At 41.0% G+C, this 14,206-nt stretch overlaps 1 protein-coding gene across 2 annotated transcripts in view; it reads left to right on the top strand.

Annotated features, from left to right (window-relative positions):
• myo1ea (myosin IEa) overlaps window positions 1-14,206 on the top strand; it is a 44,017-nt gene that overhangs the window by 1,690 nt on the left and 28,121 nt on the right. For both annotated transcript variants that reach the window (XM_035627513.2, XM_035627512.2), the window contains exons 2-4: window positions 11,422-11,565; window positions 12,757-12,846; window positions 13,664-13,758. In XM_035627513.2, the coding sequence (XP_035483406.2) occupies window positions 11,422-11,565; window positions 12,757-12,846; window positions 13,664-13,758 (329 nt within the window). The remainder of the gene's footprint in view (window positions 1-11,421; window positions 11,566-12,756; window positions 12,847-13,663; window positions 13,759-14,206) is intronic.

Consider the following 14,206-nt stretch of genomic DNA (forward strand, 5'->3'; position numbering starts at 1 on the left):
CGATGACAGAGTAGCGACGAGAGAGTTATGAATATAATGGTGTTGAGGTCTAAAACGTAACATCTTGACTTAAAAGAAAAGGGAAGGAGGTTTCAAAAACTCTGATTTCGTCAAAAATGATGACAGCGTCATGCAGGTTTTGTCTTTACAGTGGAGGAGGTTAAGGAGAGCATCTCATGTAGTAGAAGAGAGAGAGAAACTGTCTGATTGTCATCCTATCTGTCTGGAATAGCAGACACCAGCATCGCTCACTGGTTGCTTCTCTGCCAGATGCTGAATAGCAAGTCGGTATGACAGCAGATGGTTTGCATTAGTTTCTCCAACAGGGAGGTGCGTACTGAGCAACCCCCCTCTCCCTTCATTTCAAAGCTGGCGCTCCATTTTCAAACCCATCACTGCTGTAGAGATTTGCTCAGGAATTCAAGCCCTCTCTCTGGAAACAGGACGAACACCCATTCTGTGGACCTGGGGAACTCGTTAGGCTTGTCGCTGTGGTTCAACACACACACACACACACACACACACACACATACACACACACACACACACACACACACACACACACACACACACACACACACACACACACACACACACACACACACACACACACACACACACACACTAACTTCTCCTGATCAGTTCCATACATCCTTATTACAAAGCTGCAGTGTTTTCACTGCTTTGCTGTTTGTGATGATGGACCTCCTGCGTGTTGACTTATCCTACAGTCGCACTAGTTGTAAATCATTCTAGACAAGAGAAGCACATACACGGCACACTGTGAATAAAAGTTTTCACCTTCCATCAAGTTCTCCACATGGTATCCGTCTGCATTTGAGTCAGATCTGTTTTCTTTTTTTCTTACTTTTGCAGCTCTTGTTTTTTTCTCTCTTTTTCCAATGGAAATGTAACATTTCCATAACTTTGGATTCATTACAAACAGATGTTTTATATTTTGTTCACATGAGCACATCCAGTGATGAAAATGCCCATGCGACAATAAATAATGTTTCCTTGTTGACCCTGCACCCACACTAGTTTACTCACCTGTCACCTCATCTTGTTAATTGACCAAAATATATTTCATGTTGTTGCTTAGACTCAGGCATGGAGCTTTAACAATTAAACACATATATCTATATTTTAAATATCAAAGTGCCTTAGTCAGCAGCTCCTCTGTTCACATGATGCAAGAAGCAGGTTTACTGATATTTTGGTTTCTGTTGGAGTGATTTCTCCTTTATTTGTTCACTGTCATACAGCACCTGTCATCTCTGCCAAATTAAACATTATATGGACATGCGATGGCTTTATTATTTCCACAGAAAGGCTCAATGTTATTTTAATTTTCATGTTTCATCATTTGAGTTGTCAAGTGGTGACAACAAGACCTCTAGTATTCTTGTTAAGGTGAAACATGATATATCAGTGAGGTGAGGAGCACTCAGTGGGTTTTTTTTTTCTCCTTGGGACTCAGTTTGTTTACTGCGTCCCCTGAGTCCCAACAGTACAATGCACAGTTTGGCTCTGCAGGGCTCTCGTAGTGGACTTGAATCGGCTGCAGTACCGGCTCTGTTGTCGAAGCCACCATGTTTTCTCAGTATGAGGAGGAGACGATGCAGCTACATCAGGTGATCACCTAAGGCCATGTACAAAGCAACTGAGCAAGAGTGGTGATGCATTTTTGTTGAGCTCCATGGGGTGTAAATTTAACAGTTAAATTTGGTGGTCACAGCAGATAAACACTACCGTCATACTGGTAGAAGTGAAGTATCGTGTCTGTGCTGACAATCACTAACCATTTAAAAAGGTGTCGGGTGTTAAACCAAATGATCTTGCTCAGCCTGGATTGGATCCTTTTTTTGCAACTCAACACCTAACGGATCACTTCTCTTTTGCTATAAATAATAAAGTATAAAACGATGTTGTTTAGTTGTGACAGAACAGAATGCTGTCAGTATGGCTTCATGTAATGTCTTTTTGTGCTTGTATAGTTTACCTTCCTTGTACTTAGATCATAAACCCAACCAGGTCCTGCCACAGCTGCCGATTTGCATGTATGACTTCCCCTCGTCATGGACAGGGAACAAGGTCGGATTCTTGCAGCTGTCCTATGCTTATCTGCTCTAATAGTTTCCCATTGTCACTGTTTGGCCTCTGACTCGGTGGTTAGCTTCACACTCTGTTCAGTGTAAACCTAATTTGTCTTTTTGTTGCCAGTTGCTGCAGGCTTGTCCTGTGCATTGCTGTTGTTGGACCTTACTTCCTCACAGAGATACTGTGATGGCACAGGGAATTAAAATATCTGTCATATCATGAAGAAAATAAAGTTTGATTTCCATGGCTAACAAGAAGCTGAATTCTCACACTCAGTGCCGTTTGTTCTTCGTCGCAGTTTGCTTTGCGGAATTAAATATTTGGGGACGTTCGTCAAAATTGTATGCCACCTTTTGATTTCGGTGCCGATATTTGAATATCTTTTGCGGTGATATCCTCCAAATATCAAGTCGCAAATGGTTAATTTTTGAACAGACCTTCCTGGAAAAAGTCACAGAAACGTGTTCAACACAAAACAAAGCTGAGTTAAAGCTCTTTAAAGGTTTGTCAGCTGCTGTATTGATAGACGTGACGGGCCTGGGTGGAAACAAAATCAAAATTAGCTGGTTGTTGTGTTTTCTGGCACATGTCTCGTGCTCGGGCTGAATCAGTGTATTTCTCACTATGGAATCATACAGTCACTGGAGTCCCCAAATAGTTTCCTGTTGAAGAGTTTTACAGTGTATTACACACACTCAGCTTAATACAGTCTAAGAGTACTAAGAGTTGCAAAAAGTTGAGCTAATTCCCCATCAGTTTACATTCATGCAGTAGTTGAATGAACAAGACCACATGCTTTTTTTTTCTTTCTTGGCTGTATTCATCAATTGGTTGGCTTCTCCTTGTCGTGCAGTATTTAGTAGCAGAGCCAGCAATGGGTTGTCACTGTGATTTTATCACGTAATCACTTTTATTCTCCATGTGGATTTCTCTTTTTGTGAATGTAATGTCACAACCAGGCCAACACAAATATTAACTTGGATTTCATCAGCGTTGGGTTTGGTTGCTACAGTTGAATTCCTGACATGGTTAGTTACAGCAGCAAGGGTTACAGTAAAATTAAAAAAAACTAAATACATTTCCAAAAGTGCTATTTATGAACTTCCTCCTGTGAATTGCAGCTGAGTCATATGTACCAAATTCCATGTCCTTAACAGGAATATTCACCAGATGTATTTCCTGTTGATCTTTTTGAAATTGGCTGCCTATGGTGCTTGATGGTGAGGAGAGAAAAAACAACAGGGTCTGATATGATATTATTATGTTTGGTGAAGTTTGAGAAACCCACTTGCCTCAAGTTAACATACATACATACAGATTTCTTTTCTACATGCCAGATTTGGGCTTTTCTGCTCAGTTCATTTGTCAAAACTCAAATTTCAAAGTCCACGATTTTCCTTTTGCCTTCGCAGATGCAAAGGGTGTGTTGAAATGATTCATGAGCCGACGAAACACAGAAAGCCCTCAGGTTTTAGTGGCATTTCACCAAACCAAGTTCTCTGTCGAGCTTCTCCTCCTCTTCGGTTTTAGATTAAGAGTGCAATTTGTCTCCAACATGTATTTGCATGTATCCAGTTGCTACAAGAGAAGATGCTGGTTTGGATTTCATTGATTGACACGGTCTTGTTGTGGCACAAGGCATGGCCATGAACGACTTTCCACTGTAGATGGCTTGTTTACGTTCAACCACTACTGAGGCTGCTTTAAAAGTGAAATGCAGCACTCTGCGACATGTCTCTTGTCTAGGATTTCAGCTGAGTTCCACCCTAAACCACATTTTCTTTGATATCATATTTTATTAGCGGCCTCATCGCTGTTGCCATGAATTTAAGAGACTGATTCTGTTGGAGATGTTTCAAAGAAGCAGCTCTCGAGTTTCCACAGTTTTACTATACTTAGATAAAGTTGGAAAGTTCTTCTGTAGGGCTGAAACTTTGCGTAGCTCAGTCTGAGATGTGTTAAACGTCATCCAGTATCTGTTAACACATAATCATTATGTCCTGTTTTTCTCCGAGGGATAGTGCTCGCCCCTGCCCTGCAGGCACAACAATACGCCATCACAAACAGTCAGTTCTCAAGTTGCCATATCCTTGCAAAATAATGTATAATCATTTATTTTCATTCTTCCCTCGTATGTGACCTTCAGCAGTTCAGATCCTTAACAGCGTGACCTATCTAGACATGGGCAGAGCCTGTTGGTTGAATTATTTATCGTGGTGTGCCAGTTACATGCAAGTGACCAAAGTCGCCTTTCACAGATGCCAAGAGAGCTCGTTCTCTGAGTTCTGGGCTGTGCAGGTGTGGATCGTTTTACAGGAAACGGCTCAAATTTCTTAAAATGTCCTGCAAATGCACCATTTCCAGTGGCTTTGGTGTGATGTCTGAAGCCTCTCCAAATGACTAGTAATCCATGAGGTGCTAAAAAAGTATCATGGCTTTTCTAGGTTTGTTACAGGTATGAACCAAAACTCAAACTTAATAAGAATTCTTCCCAAAAACATCCACAGAAAATCAGCTGAGCAGTGCGAGATTTAAGGTTTCTAAGGATTCAAGGTTAAAGCACTGCCGTGTTAACAAGCATAACCCTTTCAGGTAGAAATTCACATATAACGGTAAATTGCACTGAAAAAAAAATAAAGTTGTTCTGCCAACGTGTGGCCATGTTACAGCAGGGTTTCACCTTTAAATGAAATATTGATATTTAAGATGCTGATTCACCACTTATTGTTTTCTTTTCAGTCTTTAAGTATAATTCTGAAGGTGTTAGGATTCAACTTTCTCTAGATATTTCTGTGGAAAGCAGAGCAATTGATTGTCCTGATTGTCAGTGATACTTAAAAAGGTACAGTAGTAGTTTATCAGCTATGTTTAATATGTGAGGGTGCAGGGTCACTCATTATATTTCACACATAAAACCTCTTTTTGTCAGTATATCTATAGTGCTACCAGAGTTTCAACCTCATTACATTTCCACAGTTTGCAGCGACTTGTGCAGCAATGTTTTTCTGCTCCATGTAATTCAGTGTGGATTTAGTCTTTAATCAAGTTCCAGTCTCATCTGTAGTTTTCAGCATCACTTAAGAGGAAGCAGAAGAAGAAATGTGTGTGTGCGCGTGTGTGTGCGTGTGTGGTGGCTCAGTGTGACCTTAATGAATATCCCATCCCTCAGAAGTTCAGACCGGATCAGTCTCTCTTTCTGTGGGTCATTGCTCCTCTGACACACACACACACACACACACACACACACACACACACACACACACACACACACACACACAGTGAGTAATCCTGGACAAAGTGCAAACAGCAGAGACCAGGTGGAATTGCTGTTCGGAGAGTAATACCCCCTTGAGCTCTTTTTGGTTTAGATCAAACCAGATATACTCTGGTTTCCAACAAGAGGGGAAAAAACCTGTCAAAGTCAACCCACACGTTATTGCTGTGAATTTGTGTTGGAGCTATTCCCTGACTTCTTTTGGCACAGTTTAGGAGTGGACAGTCTTGGGAGCAATTAGAGCCCTCTCAGTTCTTCAGTCGCACTTGACCAGTGAGTGTTGTGAATGGTTGTCTGTGATTATGTCAGCCCTGTGATTGACTGAGAACCTGAGAAGGGTGTTCCCTTCCTCTCACCTGATGTCAGCCAGGGTAAGCTCCAGCCCACCACCTGCAAACCTCAAGGACAAAGCACGTACATGTATTGATGTATTGCTAAAGGATGGGTGGATATATGTAATGCTGTATAGCATTACAAGAAAAAAAATCTATATTTAATTCTTTAGTGTACCATTATTTTAAGCATACGATTTTTTTGATTCCTCTACATTTTTTGTTGGTGCATTCAAGGCAGCTCAGATAACAGATGATTAGTGAGTCCGTGAGAATGTTTCACATTCACAGAATTTTCAAGTTTATCATTGTTGGAAAAGTGAAGCCTGGGAGACAAACAAAAAGTGAACCAGCACATCATGTAAAGGACAATATGAATTTGGTTGTCATGTATTAAAAAGGATATTCTGGAGGGCTGAGTTTCCCAGAAATGTTTGGCCCTATCGGTGAGCCCTGAGAGTAGAAGCAATTTTGGTTCCTTCTTCAACATTGATATGCACAGCCCAGTAAGAACTGGAGGCCGAATCAGTGAATTTGAGACTCCAAAGACATATTCACATATTAAATAGGAGGGTAGGAGATCTTGACTGAAAAAAAATAAATCTGTGTGTTCTCCAAACCTTTAACATAACCAGAGACTACTAACTACCTGTGTCATTGTTTTCTAGTGTAAGACTGTGTAATAATAACAACTGCTACTCATGTTGGGACCAACAGCAGATTTCCTGTCTGGTGTTTTTAATTTTGGTGTCCAACCAACCCGATGTGTCTACATCTGAACCACAGACTCTGACAGAAAACCCACAAAATGTATGTATAAATGAGAGCATTTATAAATTCCCCCTGTAGGTTCCCAAAACAAAACAAAATGGACCTCATAGGGCCTGGAGTCTCGTTGAAAACTCTTTGGACTTGTTCACAATAACTGGAATTATCCTTAATTTGTGCCTTAATGTGTGACACATGTTTACTGAATTGTTTTGGTTTATGTTCTTGGCTCTTTCACAAGCCACCTTTTCATCACACAGTCTTTGGCATGTGCTGATAATAATTTGGAAATAGCTATCACATCTGAATCACGGCTGCTCGCCAGTCATTCAGTAGAATTCAATGCGCGCAGAGTCGTCTTTAAATGGAGCATCATCTTTTCTTTTAACCAACGCTCTTTACCTTTTCTAAACGAAAAAAAAAGATGTTTTCTGATTTCAATTATTATTTTTCACAATCAACACAACCACAAAAACATGGTTGTCTATCGCAGCACTGCTGATCTAATTCACCACGTCTTATCTGATATGGGGGCTCGACTACGACAATCTGTTCCAGGCCAATGTCATATCAGCTGAAATGCTTGGTGGGGCATTTTCCTGTAGTCACATTCAGTACATGAGCTAATCGACCGCATTGTTGCTGTAAAAGGGTGTGTTTTTTTAAAAGCTAGATTTAGCTTCAGATGCGGACGATTATGCTTCAGATTGTACTTTCCTTCATTACAAAATACCTTTTTTGATCCGTTGATGACAAACAGGACACTTGGTGTGCTTCTGTACAGACGTCAGCCCTCACTTCTTTAGCTATTCGAACAGTAACTTTGACCGCTCGTGGCGAGACTCGCATATTTTTCATCACTTGTATTGAATCCGTGTGATTTCTCCACACTTTTGGTCCAGAGTGATTAAGGGCTATCGTTGCTTCTTATTTTAGAAGAGAGGAGATAGTTCTCATGGCATTTATCCAGACTTGCCTCAGAGGGCAGGGTAAAAACGCAGTCCTAACACATGGTGGACTGTGTGTCAAATCCTGGTGTGGAAAAGGAGAACGACACAGAAGAGAAATGAGGGGAAAAGTGCCGCTTATGATACTGAATCAAACCCAGCCATTTCCTGTACCTCGAGCCAGAGCTGCTCACTGCTCTCCATATATGGTGATGGTATTTGCATGAAGGGAAAGCCTCGGCTTATGGATCAGGTCTGGTGTTGAAATTCCTTTGTATTAACTTCTGGGAAAAGGTCTGGTCCTGTAGTTTGGTTTTTGGACGATCTAATTATCCTAGCAAAGGAAAATGAATCGAGACTAAACTCTCGGATTAAACACTTTTTTTTCCATTAATAACTGTTGTTTTGATATCAGATATTCAGATCATGTTTTGGTGATGTCGGATGCTCGTTTCTTAACTGTGTTTGTGTTGCTCAGCTCAGCAGGAATTCTGTTTCCTCCACGGAGATGTTGTTATGGCCACCAATATTGGTGTGTGTGTGTGTGTGTGTGTGTGTGTGTGTGTGTGTGTGTGTGTGTGTGTGTGTGTGTGTGTGTGTGTGTGTGTGTGTGTGTGTGTGTGTGTGTGTGTGTGTGTGTGTGTGTGTGTGTGTGTGTGTGTGTGTGTGTGTGTGTGTGTGTGTGTGTGTGTGTGTGTGTGTGTGTGTGTGTGTGTGTGTGTGTGTGTGTGTGTGTGACCTACAGTAACTCAGACTTCCTTTGAGCTGAAGACTTCATCTCCCTGAGTCTTCCATCAATCTTCTCACTTTGTTTTATCTGCCTGTAAATTTAATCATACACCAGTTATTTTCTCTAATACAATCTGTTGCTATTTTTACCAAACCAATATATCCAATTCCCCCTATAGTCTTTAATATAGTTATATTGTATGCAAATTTGAAATATGCGTATGGAATAGAGGATTACAGGAATAAAGAGCATCAGCTAACTCACTGAGTTTATTGTGTCATCAACATCACAAGAAAATCCTGATTTCTGTAAAAAGCTTTGCCAAAAGTTCATGACTTCACCATTTTTTCAGATTTGTACACAGTAAAAATATTTAGTTTGGATTCAAACGGTGGAGTATTCAAAATTGAATGTTAACACGAAGAAGCCTTTTCATAAATATCTACTGGTTCAAAATCTTGAAGTGACCCCAGCACCCATACATCCACACTACGTTGACTTAAGTATCTACTGTAAGTGTCTGACCTTCAACCCCCGGCCGCTCCGGTGCCGGGGAGCTGAGTGCGGTGGTTTCAGGCACCTCCCAGACGTCTTTGTGTGTGTATGTGTGCAGCCCTCTTTCCCAGTGCAGCTACTCCCTCAGTCCACCTTTGGGTAAGAATATAGTTTTTACTCCTCTTACCTCATTAAACAAGGCCTAAGTCAAAACAGATGAAAGAATCCTCTGACTATTTGACGTTTACCTCCTACGCCTCAAGTTCATTAGCTCTCCCTCCTCGAATCTGCTCACTGTCATTCCCGACATTGCAGAGAGAGGTTAAATATAGCATGTTCAATTGTTTTCACTTTGTGGTTGGGCCAGCGCTCTCTTAATGTCTGCCTTTAGAGTAAAAGGGTTTTTCATTTGCCAGAGTACTTCTTTTAATAAGAAGGTGGCAGCGAAAAGGATACCCAGTAATTGCCTGAATAAAAAGAACATTTGGTGATATAAAGAAGAGTAAATACAGGATTCTGGTTGTGGACATCGTTGAGGCCCAGTCAGCCCCTAAGAGAATACTCAAATGAATGAACACAAATCTATTCAGCTTCTGCTACTTGTTGGTGAAAATGTTACCGTATGTCCTGAAGAGGTTATGGGCTTTTCTTGCATGATAGTGCCACAGAGGATGCAGCTCTTATGGAAGTTGCTCAATGTCGACATCCACAATGTTCTGACCAAACATTGAAACTCTTTTATGAAACTCAAAACAACTACTTCAGTCAAATCTGTATTAACATCATACTGATTGTCTGTTCATCCTGAAAGAGCAATTTCTTCTCTGTGGCTCCTCTTGACGTTTGCGTTGAAGTATGATGTTATTTTTTTTCTCTTCTACTTACTACACATCAAACATTTGTGTGGTTTCTCTGACTCCCTGAGACACTCTGAGACATCACCATTTCATGGTTGTCGTGGTTGCTAAGGGAGGAAGGAAATCAGCATCTCCCTCTGCCGCACCTCAAAAGTTGTAAAACTTGTTAATGGGTGTGATCTGGAGAATTAATCCAGCTATAATTTGCTGCTTCCCTCCTGAGAGAAAATACTCACTGAGTCAGGCTGAAAAGCTGTTAACATTCTTCACCATCTCCCATGCTACGACCAAGTCTGTAAAGCGGTTTTAATTTTGCTGCTGTAAAGAATAAAGTCACCCTGGAGGATATTAAAAGCTTGTTGGCGCTCCTCCTTAATTTAGTAATTTAAAGTTATTTACTCAAAGCAGAATGACTTTCCACTGTTTTATTTTGTACTGTAGTGTTTATATGTGGTCCTTGATATTCACCAGGGTTTTGTCTTTTACTATTTGTCTCTACTCTATTCTTTCTCTCTCTTCTAGTTGTTTCTAGTGTGAGGGAAACTGTGTGTCTTTTGAGTGTTTTTACAAATTTTAATTTATTTCAAGTTAGTTTTATTTGTATTGCGCCAAATCAAAGCACATATTATTACAAGGCACTGGACCATACTTAGAGAGAAACTCAACTTTTTCCACAATGAGCAAATATTTGCAACAGCCTAGAAAAGAAAACTTCCTTTCAACAGGAAGCTTGAACCTGGAAATCACCCAGACAGAATAGAACTTAAGTTGTTGATTTGTTTTATAAGGTGTATTCTGTATTATCTTGCAACTGGCAAATGTGAAACCCACTGAAAGTCCAAATAAAGTAAAGTAAAGTAGGATTATGTTTATGATAATTATCTATTATCTGAGCACTTTGAGGATTTCTTCTATATTTTTAATTGACCTTGGAAACAATAGTTGTCTAATACACTGAAAAACGAAAATTGCTCACCAACTTGAAAAAATTACAAAAATCAACAAGTTAAGACATGATAACTTGATAACTTTGAGTTGAACAAAATTAATTCATTTATGTGTTTGTCTGTTCTGTTTACTCAGAGTCTAATCAGTTTATTGGTGAAAATTTACTTAACTGCTTTTAAATAATACATTTTGAAGCTCAGCTTTAGAATAGACATTATTACTTAAGAATCAGAAAAATATATAGACAAATAAAATTCTTGCTACATAAAGTACAGAAGTGTCACTGAAGGAAACTGATTTTATTTTCCCTTTGAGAGTATTGTTTAAATTACCTCTCAGCTCCTTCCTCTTCCTACACTTTCCCACTGAGGACGGAGGATGTCAAGAGTTAACTTGTGTGTTGACTAATGTTCTGGACGCTCCCTGCGGCTTTGAGTGGTTCTCCATCCAGGAGAAAGAGACTCACTCCTCAGAGCACATTGTGACTCTCGTCCACAGTAGCCAGACAACACTGACTCATAGCGCATGATGAATGACCTCAGTTCTGCAGAGGCTCATTCAGCTAAAACAAAAACAGGAATGTAGGGAGAAACCAGATTGGTCGAATGAGGATAAAAGTTGTGTCAGAGCATCTTTAACACTTGGACAAATAACACGGAAGCACTTCTGGGAATCCCATCTTGCACTCTTTCAAAGTAAACATGGCTTTATTTTAACTGCTGAGATGACATAATGTCCACATGTTGAGGTTTTTGCTGGAGTGATAAAAAGCATTTTCCCCTTGGCTTTCGACTATCTAAGCATCGTGACCACACGACCTCAGCATCTGAGTGAGGCCTTAAAGCCATAGTTCATTCACGTAGCAGTACATCTGTGTAACCTTGATGTCAGACTGTCGAGTTGTCCCTGCCATCCGACTGTGTCTTTCTCAGTCAACTAACAATTGTACATTGTTTGTGTTTTGTTGCAGGGGAGCCGGGGGCACTACCGGTACCACTGGCAGAGCCACAATGTCAAACACAGTGGCGTGGATGACATGGTGCTGCTCAGCAAGATCAATGAGGACGCCATCGTGGACAACCTCAAGAAGAGATACATGGATGACTACATCTTTGTATCCTTTGGTCCCAATTGCAGTTCACACCTGAGTGAGGAATAGTTAAGTCCCATCTCATCTGTGCTGAGAATAGCAGAATGGTCACTCACAGTGAAGCAGTGAGTAATAAGTCAGTGTTGGAAGGTGACGCCTTCCCCCCTGAGACTCGGCCGGGAGCAGGGGGCAAAGGGCCTCTCTGTTCATACCTCCACCCAGACCTCAAACTCCTGTTACTTCCCCAGTGTCAAATTTACTCTGGCTTTGTCTCACTCTGGTGCAAAATGTGAACGAAATGGTGCGAAGTGGAAATGGAACCGATTGCATAATGGAGGGGTTTTTTTAATTTACTTTTTTAAATCAGAACAGTGATGCTCTCTTTTTTGAGCAGCCGTCCTTTTTCCATTGTGGCAGCGATTTTAAACTCATGTGCCAAGAGCTATCACTTTCATACGGTACATCACACAAATGCTAGGTTTAGGTTTTTAAAGTGCGGCTGTGGCTACTCGCGCACGCACACGCACACGCACACGCACACGCACACACACACACACACACACACACACACACACACACACACACACACACACACACACACACACATACGTGAACTGCTCATGACGTGACACGAGTTGATGAATGAATGAATAACCCTTTTGAGAAAGCAAAGCAGAGCTTTTCTCAAAGCGGCTCATTACATAAACTTCATCCACGCTCTGGCAGCGCACAGGATTACGAAGTTTAGTAAATGCTGCTGGTTTTGGGTTTGACAGCTCTGAGTCAGCCTTTTGATTTGAGTCAATCAATGGCTGTAACTGTGAGGTCCTGCTGCCAAGGCTGTGGGTCACTGTAGGTCACTGTAGGCCACCCACAATAGCAGCTTTATTTGCCTCGAGCGGTATTTTTGCCTCGGGGCATTAAAACCTCACAGTGTTTCATGGCCGGTGTATTCTGTGTCATTTCATAAGCATTATTTAGGCTCAGGCCTGATCACCAGATGCTGCACTGTTGCACACATTGATTTACATTTTGGTAATTTCTTTCCTTACAATCTTTCTAAAAAATACATTTTTTCAGGCTCATCTTGCACTTAAACAATGTCTACATTTTAAGAAATATTTGCACCTTCAGGAAGAGGTTATCTTAATTTGCTGTTGTTGTTTATTTCTTGAGTGTCCTCACTGTATGATCCTTAATGCATCCTGTCATCAGACATACATCGGTCCTGTGCTCATCTCCATCAACCCCTTCAAGCAGATGCCGTACTTTGGAGATAAAGAAATTGAGATGTATCAGGGTGCTGTGAGTAGAACTCAATCTTTTCATAAAGGACATATGATGAAATAGATTTCACATCTTACATTTTCGAATCATTGGTGCGTTACTGCAGAGTCCGGGGGTTTAGGATGGTAACAGTCTGAAGGACAAAGGCTTTGAAATTAACTAGGTCAGATGCAGTGTGAACTTTCCAGCCGGCTGGCGCAGATGTTGCAGTCAGAAACTTGACTCAACCATTGAGAAGGCTTGGCAGCACCTTCACAGAACAGCCTGTTCGAGTCTGCCTTCCCCTTGGCCAGCCCGCTGACAGAGGGCTTGTCTACATGAGCCAGGAGCACACTTGAAGACTTTTAAAATCCTTACCGACTGTGAAAACACTCAGCACGACACATGCCAAATTTCACAGTATGACAGATTATCATTGTACGTAAGTGCACTGGGTTCTGATTTGCAAACTGTACCAGCTCAGATCACAGTTCAGATTTCTTCAGAATATTATGAAACATTCATGAAGGTGCTGACTTTGTTTCTCATTTAGAGATTCAACAGATTTAACGATGGTTACCTCTCCTAATGCAGAACATTGCAGACGTTACAGTCTTGGGCTTTAGTTTTTAAACAAATCTTACTCAAACAGTAGTAAACAGTGCATTTGTTGAGGGCTATTTTTCAGTGGTGGATTGGTACACATTTGGTGCACTAGTGAGTTTTTACATGAGATAAGGAACATGTGCAGTATCGCTTGTCCTTAAGTTTTAGATTAACCGCCTCCACAACATTTTAAAAAAGAAGAAGCTGATAAATCATTGATTTTAATTAAAATATCTTTGTCAACTCTCAGGCTCAGTATGAGAACCCTCCTCACATCTACGCTCTGGCAGATAACATGTACAGAAACATGATGATAGAACGTGAGAACCAATGTGTCATCATCAGGTAAGACTTTCGCATGTCATTATCCGCCTTCTTCACACATCATGAACTAATGGCATGTGACAGCCGAACTATGCAACAGCACACAAAAAACATTTCATCAAACTATTTGATACGATAGCTCGTAAACTGATGGGACTCTCAGTTTGTCACGTCACTCCTTGTGTCGGTGTGCAATGTGCAGGAGGGGGGAGAGAGTGAGACAAAGACTGGAGATAGTCATCTGTGCAATGTGATCTGTGAGATGTGAGATGTTATAATAAAGCTGAACTGCTGCTTGAGCCTGTGCAGGTCTTGATAATGGTTGGGAGGGGAACAGGAGAACAGACCTAACAGGTTCCGCCACATCTTTCGGTACAGCTGACCGGCCGAGAGTGACGCGCTGCTTTGGTGTTTTTCCATCATATCATTTTCAGCTTTGGTTAGATGCAAAGTAAGGAAGAAATGTACT

The sequence above is a fragment of the Scophthalmus maximus genome, chromosome 4 (assembly GCF_022379125.1).
Source record: "Scophthalmus maximus strain ysfricsl-2021 chromosome 4, ASM2237912v1, whole genome shotgun sequence".
NCBI lineage: Eukaryota > Metazoa > Chordata > Actinopteri > Pleuronectiformes > Scophthalmidae > Scophthalmus > Scophthalmus maximus.